This window comes from Mesoplodon mirus (assembly GCF_964341445.2).
Source record: "Mesoplodon mirus genome assembly, chromosome: 9".
Classification (NCBI taxonomy): domain Eukaryota; kingdom Metazoa; phylum Chordata; class Mammalia; order Artiodactyla; family Ziphiidae; genus Mesoplodon; species Mesoplodon mirus.
The window spans coordinates 110,373,019-110,387,106 of NC_138985.1; the positions used below are offsets into that span (position 1 = coordinate 110,373,019).

At 40.6% G+C, this 14,088-nt stretch overlaps 1 protein-coding gene across 1 annotated transcript in view; it reads left to right on the forward strand.

Moving 5' to 3' along the window:
- Nucleotides 1–4,339, forward strand: part of GALNT11 (polypeptide N-acetylgalactosaminyltransferase 11) — a 57,738-nt gene extending 53,399 nt beyond the window's left edge. Inside the window, exons 10-12 of the mRNA XM_082632115.1 lie at nt 1–105; nt 3,244–3,381; nt 3,647–4,339. Of these exons, the coding sequence (XP_082488241.1) occupies nt 1–105; nt 3,244–3,381; nt 3,647–3,778 (375 nt within the window). The 3' untranslated portion in view covers nt 3,779–4,339. The remainder of the gene's footprint in view (nt 106–3,243; nt 3,382–3,646) is intronic.
- Nucleotides 4,340–14,088: the final 9,749 nt, after the last annotated feature.

The window sequence follows — 14,088 nt, forward strand, 5'->3', positions numbered from 1 at the left end:
CTCTATCACCTCCAGACCCACAAGTGTCTGGCAGCCCAGGGCCGCCCAAGTCAGAAGGGAGGCCTGGTAGTGCTTAAGGCATGTGACTACAGTGACCCAAATCAGGTGAGTTAGGCCTCTGGGCTCTCAGCCAGTCCATGGACAGTGTCCTTCAGTGAAGGAAAGGGAAGCTGCTGGCAGTCAGGCTTGAGCGGGGAGGGGCAGACATCAAGATTTTAATCTGACGTTTTAAAAATTATTGAATATAGTTCCCTGTGCTATACAGTAGGACCTTGTTGTTTATCCATCCTATAGATAATAGTGCGCATCTGCTAATCCCACACTCCCAATCCATCCCTCTCCCAACTCCCCTCCCCCTTGGCAACTGCAAGTCTGTTCTCTGTGTCTGTGAATCTGTTTGTTTTGTAGGTAAGTTCACTTGTGTCATATTTGAGATTCCACATATAAGTGATATCATATGGTATTTGTCTTTCTCTTTCTGACTTCACTTAGTATGATAATCTCTAGGTCCATCCATGTTGCTACAAATGGCATCATTTCATTCTTTTTTATGACTGAGTAGTATCCCATTATATATATGTGCCACATCTTCTTTATCCATTCATTTGTTGATGGACATTTAGGTTGTTTCCATGTCTTGGCTATTGTGAATAGTGCTGCTATGAACATTGGGGTGCAACGTATCTTTTCAAATTATGGTTTTCTCCAGATATATGCCCAGGAGTAGGATTGCTGGATCATACAGCAGCTCTATTTTAGTTTTTTGAGGAACCTCCATACTGTTTTCCATAGTGGTTGCACCAGTTTACATTCCCACCAGCAATGTAGCAGGGTTCCCCTTTTCTCCACACCCTCTCCAGCATTTGTTATTTGTAGACTTTTTAATGATGGCAATTCTGACCAGTGTGAGGTGGTACCTCATTGTAGTTTTGATGTGCATTTCTCTTATAAGTAGCAATGTTGAGCATCTTTTCATGTGCCTTTTGGCCATCTGTATGTCTTCTTTGGAGAAATGTCTATGTAGGTCTTGTGCCCATTTTTCGATTGAGTTGTTGAGTTATGTAAGCTGTTTGTATATTTTGGAAATTAAGCCCTTGTTGGTCACATCATTTGCAAATATTTTCTCCCAGTCTGTAGGCTATCTTTTCGTTTTGCTTACAGTTTCCTTTGCTACACAAAAAGCTTGTAAGTTTGATTAGGTCCCATTTGTTTATTTTTGCTTTTTTTTTTTTTTTTTTTTTTTTTTTTACCTTGGGAGACTGACCTAAGAAAACATTGGTACAATTAATGTCAGAGAATGTTTTGCCTTTGCCTATGTTCTCTTTTAGGAGTTTTATGGTGTCATGTCTTAAGTCTTGTGTATGGTGTGAAGGTGTGTTCTAACTTCACTGATTTACATGCGGCTGTCCAACTTTCCCAGCACCACTTGCTGAAGTTAAGTTGTTTACGCTGGGAATGATTTCAGAGATCATCTATCTAATACTGTTGTGGTCTCCTCTGTACATTTTCCCTACCTCTGGTCATTGTTTGTCATAGTAATATTTTGTTTGTTTAGAGCATTATTTGTACTTTGCAGTTACACAGAGTGAATTTGAGTTATATAGAATTGAAAGCTATATGAACATTAAATCTGCATTGGATGAATCAGAATATCTTTTGTAGAGTTTTCGGTGACATTGAGTTTTTCTAACTGATTTTTAGTAGTTCATCAGAGGAAACAGCACAATTTCATGTCATTCACATAATTTATTCTCAATTTATGTGTCCTTTCAGCGATACTAAGTGAACCTAAAAATAAGCAGAAAACTTATCGCAAACTGCTTTGTATCTGATACAACAGCATAACCTAACATTGCTCTAACCTCCTAGTTGTAGTGCCTCAAGATTGTAATGCTCAAAACATGTCGTACGTAAGCAAGCTTCGTTTACGTACGCTTCCATTTGAGTGGTGGATGGGGTCATTCCAGAATGAAAGGAACACTTGGGCCCGTTTTGGATAGAGTGTGTCCTTTGAAATTTCACAGATCACATCTTATCTCTAGGAGAGTCCATGCACACTATCTAAGGTGGAAAACATGGTGTAAAAGGGGTTTGTGCCACGTCTGGGTGCGAGAGGTGTCAGTGCTGTAGACATGCGAGTGTTAAACTGTAGCGAGGTTTGGGTGGTTGAGTGAAATTTGTTCCAGAAACTGTAAGAGGTTTGAGGAGATGGAGTTACCCTGTCCTATCCGTACTGTGTTGTGACTGCAGGGAACTGCACTTATACCCTAGCCACATGTGGCTGTTGAATTGGTCATCTTATTTCATTTTAGTTCGTTGACATCTCGTTTCCTCGGTCACACTGGACACACTCCCAGTGCTCAGTAGCCACGTGTGGACCGCTGGCTCCTTTGTTAGATAATACAGATTAGAAACCATCAGCATCTGTGTTTCACTGGTGTTCCGTCATGGCGCTGACGGGGAGCCTTCTCTTCGTACCGACAGAGGCAGCACACGCCCATTTGGGGCCTGTAGGTCGAAGCAGTGATGAATAAATTAATTCAGAGGACAGGAGGAAACGTTTTCCTTCTCAAGTTAGTGATGGTGCATATTGGAGAATACATGTATTCACTGCACTTGGCCATTTCAGCCAGTTTCAGGCCTTTGTTCTTGAAAATAATCTGAGACACCATAAAGACAACTATTCTCAAAGATCATTGGCACATCTAAGGAGAATCCTGCTTTGGGGCCATCAATGAAATTGTAATCTCAGTGCAAATGTTATTATGAGCCCAGAATAGAGTATACTTACGATTCCACAGGATGATGGGATATGACAGCTTATGCACATCATCACTGCCCAGCAGATGAGGGAAATACGAAAATCATAGCCTCATGTGTTTTCTTTGTACAGAAAGCAAACCAGCCGCCTCACTGGGCTCCTTCAGTTCTACACAGTGTGAGAATTACAAGCATTGTAGAATTGTGAAATCCTGGAATTGGGGAAGATCTACAATCTTGTGCTCAATTAAATACAGTCAATTAAGTTAATTCAACCACTGCTTACATTTCTTCCTGGAATTGCACCTCACTTTCTCCTGTGTTAATTCACTCCATTTTCAGATAACTAAGCTGGTCTGTTCCTGCTGTAAGAGACCATACAAAATAAATCCATTCTTCCACAAATGTGTGAAGTGTCATGCAGTCTGCATTTCAGAATCTGAAGCAAAACTTGAGGTTTTGATCTTTTATTTTCTTCCTTAGATTTGGATTTATAATGAAGAGCACGAATTGGTTTTAAATAATCTCCTCTGCCTGGATATGTCAGAAACTCGCTCATCAGACCCACCACGACTCATGAAGTGCCATGGGTCAGGAGGATCCCAGCAGTGGACCTTTGGGGTGAGGCGCTTGCTTAGTGGTGATGGGAGGATGTGAGGAGACAGACAAGGCTGAGGGGAGGGAGCATGGCAGAGGGACTCATAGTCTGTTTACCTTGTAGAAGGTGGTTCTGAGTTTGTAGCATCCCATAAATAAGTAAGTAATCTGAAATGTTCCACGTCTCTTCTAGATGACTGTCTCTTCTTTACCATATTCTGGCAATAAGTGTTTTAACTTAAAGCAAGTAACTGGTGGTGTTTTTTTCCTGCCACCACTTTATTTTCAGAGGAATAATCGGCTGTACCAGGTGTCAGTTGGACAGTGCCTGAGAGCGGTCGATCCACTGAGTCGCAGAGGTTTTGTTGCCATGGCCATCTGTGATGGCTCCTCCTCACAGCAGTGGCATTTGGAAGGTTAAGGTGGATGCTGTGGCTGGAATGGTGATTTGTCATGCTTGTCCTCAACATGGAGACGCCTGGGACACTAGCAGAGGTGAGACGGCAGCCACAGTAGAGGTCGCAGCCTCGAGTGACCACCGGGAGGTGGAGAAGTAATGGTTCACCAAGGGGTTCCGGTCAGTTCTCAGCTGCTGTTAAGGGATGTCTTACTTACGGTAGGAAACCAGAAGCAGTTTTAACTCTCTAAAGAGTCAGGTTTGTATAGAAGGATAAAGCCCAGGAAATTGATGTGTCTATTCAAATTTATTTATGCTTCTAAATAATGGAGTGGCGTTTATCTGATCAGGAACTTGTCATGATTTCCTTTCTTAGAAGATTTTGTAGATGACAGTTAATTTTTTTTTAATTTCTAATACCATGTTCTAAATAGTTTTAAATAAACTGATTGAATCCACATTAAACTTCAGAAGGCATCATTTATAAGATTATATTTAAGAGAGTTAACTATTATAAATTATTTTGATGAATTATGGTACTATATACATTTACAATAAAGGATCCTTTTGATTATTTATCTAGGATTTTTTGTCTTCTCTTTCATCTTGTATTGGGGGTCTCTGGTCTGAGTTATCCTGTGTATGTGATACATGGTAAGAAATGCACAGGGATTCGGCTGATGAACCAATAAGCTAGGTAGGTAGCAGCCCTAACCTTAGGGATGTTTCAGTTTCTTAGCTTGAACTATGTGAGTTTGAAGCTGAAGGTATGTGAATTTGAATACTTTAAAGTTACCTGTGAAACACCCAGGTAGAGTTGTTAAATAGGTGTTAAAGTTATTTGGATATAGAGGTCAGGATTTCAGAAGGTATATTTCAGTTAGAGAGATAAATTTAGGAATCATCTGTATATACTGTAAATGTCCAAATATAAAGTAAAAGTTTTGTCCCACCAAAATTACATCTCAGAGGAGACATAGTCTCATAGGGTATTTTCTCAGTTATTTTATCTGGACACACAAAGCAGTTTAAGTACCATTTGAAACATGCTGGAGAATAATATATTGTTCGTATTTATACTAAACATTTTGTCTGTCATTTAACTTTAAAGACCAGATGGTGGTACATATAGGATACAAAAAGCAAGATAACAGACTTAAATACAACAAAATCACATTAAATGTAATTTGATTAAATGTAAATGGGTCCAGTTGACCCTGGCTTGTGTCCGCATGGCCTCACCAAGTGTTGTCTGTCAGATGACCTGCGTGAGGGCCCTCAACTCTTGGAAACGAAGTCCAGCCCCCGTGGCACCTTGGAAGCTCCTAAATTAGGTGGAGATTGGCCAGGATGGTGAAGTAGAAAGACCCTGAACTCACCTGCTCTAATGGGCACACCAAAATTACAACTATTTGCAAAACAACCATTGATGATGATAAAGACCAGAACCTACCAACCAGAAAAGAGCTTCTACAACCACAAAGTGAGACAGGTAGGAGGGATGGAGTCACCATTGTAGTCAAGTCCCATACCTGGGGTGCGTGACCCACAAACGGGAGAATAACTAACTACAATTGTAAAGGTTCCACGAAAGGAGTGAAGGGTCCAAACCCCACGTTGAGCTCCCCAGCCCGGGGGTCGCACACGGGGAAGACAAGCTCCAAGAGAGCAGGTGGCTTAAAGGCCAGGGGGCTTTCAGGAGTCACAGAGGGCTAAGGGAGGTACAGACTCCACCCTTAAAGGACGCAAAATCTCATGCTCTGGGAACCCAGGGCAGAAGCAGTGATTTGAAAGGAGCCTGGGTCAGACCTACCTGCTGATCTTGCAGAGAGTCTCTGGGAGAGGCAGGAGGCAACTGGAGCTCCCCCTGGGGACACAGACGCTGGTGGCAGCTAGTTCTACCGTGGGGACACTGGTGCTGGTAAAGCACCATTTTGGAATCTTCCCTCTAGCCTGTTAGCCTCAGGAGCCAGCCCTGCTCTGGCCCAACAGCCTGTAGGCACTACTGCTGGCTGGCACACTTCAGGCCAAGCAGCTAAGTTTGGGCACAGACATAGCCCCACTCACCAACAGACAGGCTGCCTTAAGACCCCCTGAGCTTCTGGCCGCCCATGGACATGGCCCTGCCCACCAGAGGGCCCAGGACTTGGCCCCAGCACTAGTGTGCAGGCACTAGACCCAGGACCCCCAGGGGCCTCCAGTCAAAGACCCAGGACCCCCAGGGGCCTCCCATCAACAGGCCTGCTCTAGCCTCAGAACCAGCCTTATCCACCAGCCAAAAGAAAACCAAAGCCCTGCAGCCTGCGGACCCAGTCCACCTACTAGCAGGTTAGATCCTGACCTGGGACTAGCTGGGCCCTGGCCCTGCTCACTAGCAGGCCAACATAAGCTTCAGGACATCCTGGACCCTGCAGCCAAGTGTCAGGAACTGGCCCTACCCATCAGCAATCTGATACCAGCTTTGGGACTCCTGGGCCCTGGAACCAGACTTCAGGACCTTGCTCTGTCCACCAGTAGGCTGGCACTAACCCCAGGGCCTGGCTCCACCCACCTGTGGGCAGGGAGCAGCCCCAGGGGTTCTGCAGCCAGACACCTCGTGACTCAGCCCTGTCAACCAGCAGCCTCTGCACAAGGCAGGGCCAAGCCTACTAGACTGCCCACCACAACAGAAGGACCCACACAGCCCTCATAGGGGGAAACCCTAAAGCATACAGCTCTGGTGAGGAGAGGGGAGTGTGCTGCTCGCATAGGATCTCTCCTACAAAAGGCTCCTTCACCAAGGCAGGGAAATGTAACCAACCTACAAGATACATACAAACAGGACATCAGGCAAAAGGAGGTGACAGAGGAACGTGTTCCCAACAGAAGACCAAGAACTAAGTGATGTGGAAACAGGCGACCTGCCCCAAAGAGCTGAGGGTGGTGGTCGTAAAGATGATCACGGAGCTGGGAGAAGAATGGATGCACAGAGCAAGAAGCTAGAAGCTTTTAACAAAGAGGAAATATAAAGAACCACCTAACATGAATTCAGTAACTGAAATGCAAAGTACACTAGAAGGAATCAACAGCAGACTAAATGACACAGAGGAACAATGAGCTGGAAGACAGTGGTGGAAATCACTGGTGCTGAACAGAAAAAAAGCATGAAAAATGAGGACAGTTTGAGAGACTTCTTGGGCATCAACAAATGCACTAATATTCACAATATAGGGGTTCCAGAAGGAGAAAAGAGAGAGAGGCGCTGAGAACATATTGAAGACACAATAGCCAAAAACTTCCCTAACTTGGGAAAGGAAACATATCTCGGTCCAGGAAGCACAGAGAATCCCATACAGGATTAACCCAAGGAGGAATACACCGAGACACGTTGTAATTGAGATGGCAGAAATTAAAGAGAGAATATTTAAAGCAGCAAGGGAAAAGCAACAAGTTACTTACAAGGGAACTCCCATAATATCAGCTGAATTTTCAGCAGAAACACTGCAGGCCAGAGGCATGGTATATTTAAAGTGATAAAAGGGGAAAACCTACAACCAAGAATACTCTACCCAAGAAGGCTCTCATTCAGATTTGATGGAGAAATCAAAAAGTTTTACAGAGAAGCAGAAGCTGAAAGAGTTCAGCACCACCAAACCAGCTTTAAAGGAACTTTTCTAAGCGGAAAAGGAAAAGCCACAACTAGAAACATGAAAATTATGAAACAAAACAGCTCATCAGTGAAGGCAAAGATAAAGGTAGGAAATCATCCATGTACAAAGTTAGGGTTAAAAGACAAAAGTAGTAAAATCATTTATATCCACAATAAGCAGTTAAGGAATACACAAAATAATTAGGTGCAGAATATGACGTCAAAAACAGTAATCATGAGGGGAAGGGAGTACAAATGCAGGATTGTTAAAATACGTTTGAAATTAAGAGATCAGTAACTGAAAACATACATATATACATACATACTCATATATACACACATCTCATGGTAGCAACAAACCAAAAATCTATAATAGATACACAAAAAGGGAAAAGGAATCCAAACATAACACTAAAGATAGCCACCAAATCACAAGAGAGAAAAACAAAAGAAGGAACAAAACAGACCGACAAAAACAGTCTGACAATAAGAACGTACATATTAATGATTACTTTAAATGTAAATGGACTAAATGTTTCGATCAAAAGACAGAGTGGTTGAATGGATACAAAAACAAGACCTCTATATATGCTGCCTATAAGAGACTAACTACAGATCTGAGGACACTCACAGACTGAAAGTGAGGGCATAGAAAAATGTATTCCATGCAAACGGAAGTCAAAGACAGAGTAGCAGTACTTACATCAGACAAAATAGATTTTAAAACAAAGGCTGTTACAAGAGACAAAGAAGGACATTACATAATGGTCAAGGGCTCAGTTCAAGAAGATGATTTAACAATTGTAAACATATATGCACCCAACCTAGGAGCACCTAAATACGTAAGAGCAAATATTAACAGATGTAAAGGGGAAAATCAACAGTAACACAACAACAGTAGGGGACTTTACCACCCCACTTATATCAATATACAGATCATCCAAACAGAAAATCAATAAGGAAACACTGGCCTTAAATGACAGACCAGATGGACTCAACAGATTTATATAGAACATTCCATCCAGAAGCAGCAGAATACACATTCTTTCTTTCAAGTGCATGTGGGAACTTTCTCCAGGATAGATCACATGCTAGGCCACAAACCAAGCCTTGGTAAATTTAAGAATGAAATCATGTCAGGCATCATTTCCAACCACAACAGTATGAGACTAGGAATCAACTACAAGAAAAGAACCCTGCAAAAAACACAAACATGTGGAGGCTAAATAATAAACTACTGAATAACCACTGGATCTATGAAAAAAACAAAGAGGAAATTAAAAAAAAAATACCCAGAGGCAAATGAAAACCCAACGATCCAAAATCCATGGGATGCAACAAAAGCAGTTCTAAGAAGGAAGTTTACAGCAATACGGGGCTTATAACCCCAGGAAACAAGAATCTCAAACAACCGAACCTTACCCTTAAAGGAACTAGAAAAAGAGTAACAAAACTCAACATCAGTAGAAGGAAAGAAAGAGCAGAAATAAATGAAGTAGAGACTAAAAAAAAATAGAAAAGATAAATGAAACTAAGGTTGGTTCTTTGAAAAGATAACAAAACTGAAAAACCTTTAGCCAGACTCATCAAGAAAAAAACATGGACTTCCCTGGTGGCGCAGTGGGTAAGAATCTGCCTGCCAATGCATGGGACACGGGTTCAAGCCCTGGTCCGGGAAGATCCCACATGCCACAGAGCAACTAAGCCCGTGTGCCACAACTACTGAGCCTGCGCTCTAGAGCCCGCGAGCCACAACTACTGAGCCCGCGTGCCACAACTACTGAAGCCCTTGCACCTAGAGCCCGTGCTCCTCAACAAGAGAAGCCACCGCAATGAGAAGCCCACACACCGCAATGAAGAGTAGCCCCCGCTTGCTGCAACTAGAGAAAGCCCGCGTGCAGCAACGAAGACCCAATGCAGCCATAAATAAATAAATAATCAATTTAAAAAATAACAGTATACTAAGAGGATCAAACATCATGATGAAGTGGGATATATCTCAAGGATACAAGGATCTTTTGGTATTTACAAATCAAAGCAAAAGCTTCATCTGCCACTCCCCATCGCCTGCATTACCACCTGAACCATCCCCCCACCTCCCATCCATGGAAAAATTATCTTCCATGAAACCAGTCCCTGGTGCCGAAAAGGTTGGGGACCACTGCTGTACGCTGTTGGTAAGGACACAAATTGGTGCAGCCACTTTGGTAAACAGTATGGATCTTCCCCCAAAAAACTAAAAATAGAGTTGCCATATGATCCAGCAATCCCACTCCTGGGTATGTATCTGAAGAAGAAAAGACACTAATTCGAAAAAATACATACACCCCAATGTTCATAGCAGCATTATATACCATAGTCAAGATATGCACACAACCTAAGTGTCCACCAGCAGGTGAATGGATAAAGATGTGTGTACACACACACACAGTCACACACCCACAATGGAATACTATTCAGCCACAAAAAATGAAATTTTGCCATTGGTAACAATATGGATGTACTTGGAGGGTATTATGCTAAACGAAATAAGTCAGAGAAAGATAAAAATACTCTGATATCACTTATATGTGGAATCTAAAAAATAAAACTAGTGAATATAACAAAAACGAAACAGACTCAGATACAGAGAACAAACTAGTGGTCACCAGTGGGGAGAGGGAAGGGCGTGGGGAGGGGCAAGACAGGGTTAGGGGGTTAAGAGGTACAAACTACTATGTATAAAATAAGCTACAAGGATATATTGTACAGCACATGGAATATAGCCAATATTTTACAATAACTGTAAATGGAGTATAACCTTTAAAAATTGTGAATCATTATGTTGTACACCTGAACCTTATATAACACTGTACATCAACTATACCTCAATAAAAAATAATTTTTTTTTTTGGTAACTGGGTCTAAGTGCCCCCAGCTAGAAGGCAGAGATGGTTAGATTGGATAAAAATGCAAGATCCAACTATGTGCTGCCTATCAGAAACTCACTTTGAAGATGACAACACAAGTTAATTAAAAAGGAAAGGATGGGAAAACATGTATATGCCTGTTGAACACCAACTGGAAGACACCTAGAGTGGCTATATTAATATTAGACAAAGGAGATTTCAGAGCAAAGAATATTCCTAGGGATAGAGGGTTGTTTCATAATGATAAAAGTGTCAATTCATTAAGAGGAAATCTTTAGCATTTATATACGTAATAACTTCAAAATATCAACATACATCATCAAACAAGTGGATGAAACAGTAGGATATCGAGAACTTGAACAGTACTATTAACCAACTTAACATAGAATACTCATTCTTTTCGAGTACACGTGAAACATTTACCAACAGAGATCATGTTCCAGGATAGTAAAGAAATCTCCATAAACTTTTTATACAGACTTATACAAATTCAAATCATGTAAATTATATTAGCAATCAATAACAAGAATAACAGTAATAGAAATCAATAATAAAAAGATACCTGGGGGAATTCTCTGGTGGTCCAGTGGTTAGGACTCTGCGCTTTCACTGCTGAGGGCCTGGGTTCAATCCCTGGTTGGGGAACTGAGATCCCGCAAGCCACGTGGTGTGGCAATCAATCAATCAGTCAATAAAAAATACCTGGAAAATCTTCAAATATTTGAAAATCAACCGAGAACATACTTCCCAATACTCTGTGGGTCAAAGGAGAAATCAAAAGGCTATTTTCAGCTGCCTGAAGATGAAAACACAGCATACCAAAGACTGCAGGATGTAGCTAACTCAGTAATTGGAAACTTTACAAACTAAGCTGTATTAGAAAAGAATAAAAGTTTAAAATCAATGACAAGCTTCCACTTTAAAGTAGGAAAAGAAGAGCAAGTTAGAAGAGCAGAGAAGCAGAGGAAATATTAAATATTAGGATAGAAATGAATGAAAGAGAAAATAAAAAATTAATGAAACCAAAAGCTGGATCAAGAATATTAATAAAACTGTTAAAACTCTAGTAAAAAAAAAAAAAGAGGAATTACCAACATCAGTAGTGAGAGTGGCAACTTCACTAGAGATTCTACAGATGTTAAAAAACATAAGCAACAGGAACTCTCGTTCATTGCTTGTGGGAACACAAAAGGGTGCAGCCACTTTGGAAGATAGTTTGGCAGTTTCTTCCAAAACTAAATATACTCTTATCATATGATCAAAAACCTGCACACAAATGTCTACAGCAGCTTTATCTGTAATTGCCAAAACTTGGAAGCAACTCAGATGTCCTTCAGTAGGTGAACGGATAAATAAACTGTGGTACACCTAGACAATGGAATATTTAGTGCTGAAAAGAAATGAGCTATCAAGCCACAAAAAAAACCATGAACAAATCTTAAATGTGTATTACTCAGAAAGAAGCCGCCTGAAAAATCTACGTACTGTGTTCTTCCAACCCTGTGACATTCTGGAAAAAGGAAAAACCATGGAGACAGTAAACTATCACTCGTTGCCTGTGGTAGGGTGGGGGAAGAAAGATGGGTAGGCAGAGCACAGAGGATTCTTCAGGCAGTGAATCTCCTGTATGTGATACTGTAATGGTAGTGAAAACCCACAGAAGGCACCACACCAAGAGTGAACTGTAATGGCAGCTACGGGCTTCGGGTGGCAGTGATGTGTCAGGGCAGGTTAACGCGCTCTAACGAAGACCCCGCTCTGGCGCAGGGGTGTTGGTGGGGAAGCTGTGTGCTCTACAGTTCCTGCTCGATTCTGCCATGAACCTAAAATTGCTGTAAAAAATAAACTGTGTTTTATGAATGAGTAAGGGCTTATTAGGAACCACATTTCTGCCAATAAATTTGATATCTTAAATGAAATGAATTCCTTGAAAGAAACAACTTTCCCAATTTCTTTGAAGAAGAAATAGATACCCTGACTGTCCCTACACCTGTTAAATAAATTGAATTTGTAGTTTAAAAACCTTTCCACAAAGAAAACTCCAGGCACAGATGGTTTCTCTGATGAATTTTATCAAACACTGGAGGAAAAAACTGTCAATAATACACAACCTTTTCTGGAAAACTTCTATGAAATTTTGACGTTATGAGCAAGCCTTAACTATTCATCTTAAAAGGAGTACACCAGGAAATCATAGGCCAGTGTCCTTCATGAATATAGAATTAAAAGTCCCTTACAAAATATTGGCAAATCACATCCAGTATACGTAAGAAGGATGGTACATTATGAACAAGTGGGTTTTATCCCAGGAATGCAAAGCTGCTTTAAGATTAGAGAATCAGTGTTAATTATGATTTAATAATACAAGAGAAAAGGCTTAGAATCTTGCAGGAAAATCAGAATTCAATACCCATTAACAGTAAAAACTCAGCAAACTAGAAGGGAAGGAAAATCCCTCAACCTGATAAAGGGCATCTATGGAGAACTATAGGTAGGATCATTAAAAACAAACAAACAAAAAACTGGTTTAGAAACAAGGATGCCCGTACTTACCACTTACATTCAACATTTGTAGTGAAAGCCGTAGCCATTGCTATAGGCAAGAAAAAGCAATAAAGGTCACGTACATTGGAAAGGAAGACGTAAAACTGTCGACCTGCAGACTATGACCAAGTGTGTAGAAAATCACAGGGGGTTTTCAAAAATACTACTAGATAGAGTAAAGGAGTTTATCAGGATCACAAGATAAAAGGTCAACATAAAAATGAATTGTGGGAATTCCCTGGCGGTCCAGTGGTTGGGACTCTCTCACTGCCAAGGGCCCAGGTTCGATTACTGATCAGGGAACTAAGATTCTCATAAGCCATGCGGCCAAAAAAATAAAAATAAAAAAGACTCCACAAACTTATTTAAAAAAACAATAAAAATGAACTGTACCTCTATATGAGTAGCAACAAACAGTTCAAAATAAAAAATAATGGGATTGTAATTGCAATTTATAATAGCATCAAAAATACGAAAACTTAATTTTAAGATTTGTGCAATGAGAAATACAAAACATTGCTGAGAGAAATTAAAGAAAACCTAAATAGATGGAGAACTATGCTATATCCACGAGTTAGAAAACTCAATATTGTTAGGATGTTAATTCTCCACAATTTGACCTACAGATTTAATACTATACTCCACCAAAATCCCAGTAGACTTTCTATAGAAGGTGACAATCTAATTTTCAATTTTAGATTTATATGGAAACGCACAGGACTAAGAGTGGCCAAAGTAATTTTGTAAAGAATAAAGTTGGAGCACATGCACCAATTCAAGACGGACTGTAATAATGACTTACAGATAAAGAATTGAAATAGACCCACACGTATATGGGCAACTGATTTTCAGCAAAGGAACCAAAACCCACTGGGGAAAAATAATCTTTACAACAAATGGTGCTGGAAGAATTTTATATCCCTATGGACAAAAATGAACCTTGACCCCTACTTTATACCATACACAAACATTACCTCAAGATGGTCATAGATCTAAATAGAAAAAAGAAAACTATACAGCTTTTAGAGGAAAACGAAGAATGCCTTCATAACTTTAGGGGAGGCAAAGATTACTCACTGGAAGAAGTAGTCGTCAAAGATGAATGAATTGGACTTCATCAAAATTAAAAGCTTCTGCTCAAGACACCATTGAGAAAACAAAAAGGTAAACCACAGACTAGCACCCAGAGAGTATAAAGTGCTTAAAATTCAATTAATTTAAACCAATTTTCAAAATCGATAAAATACTTGAAT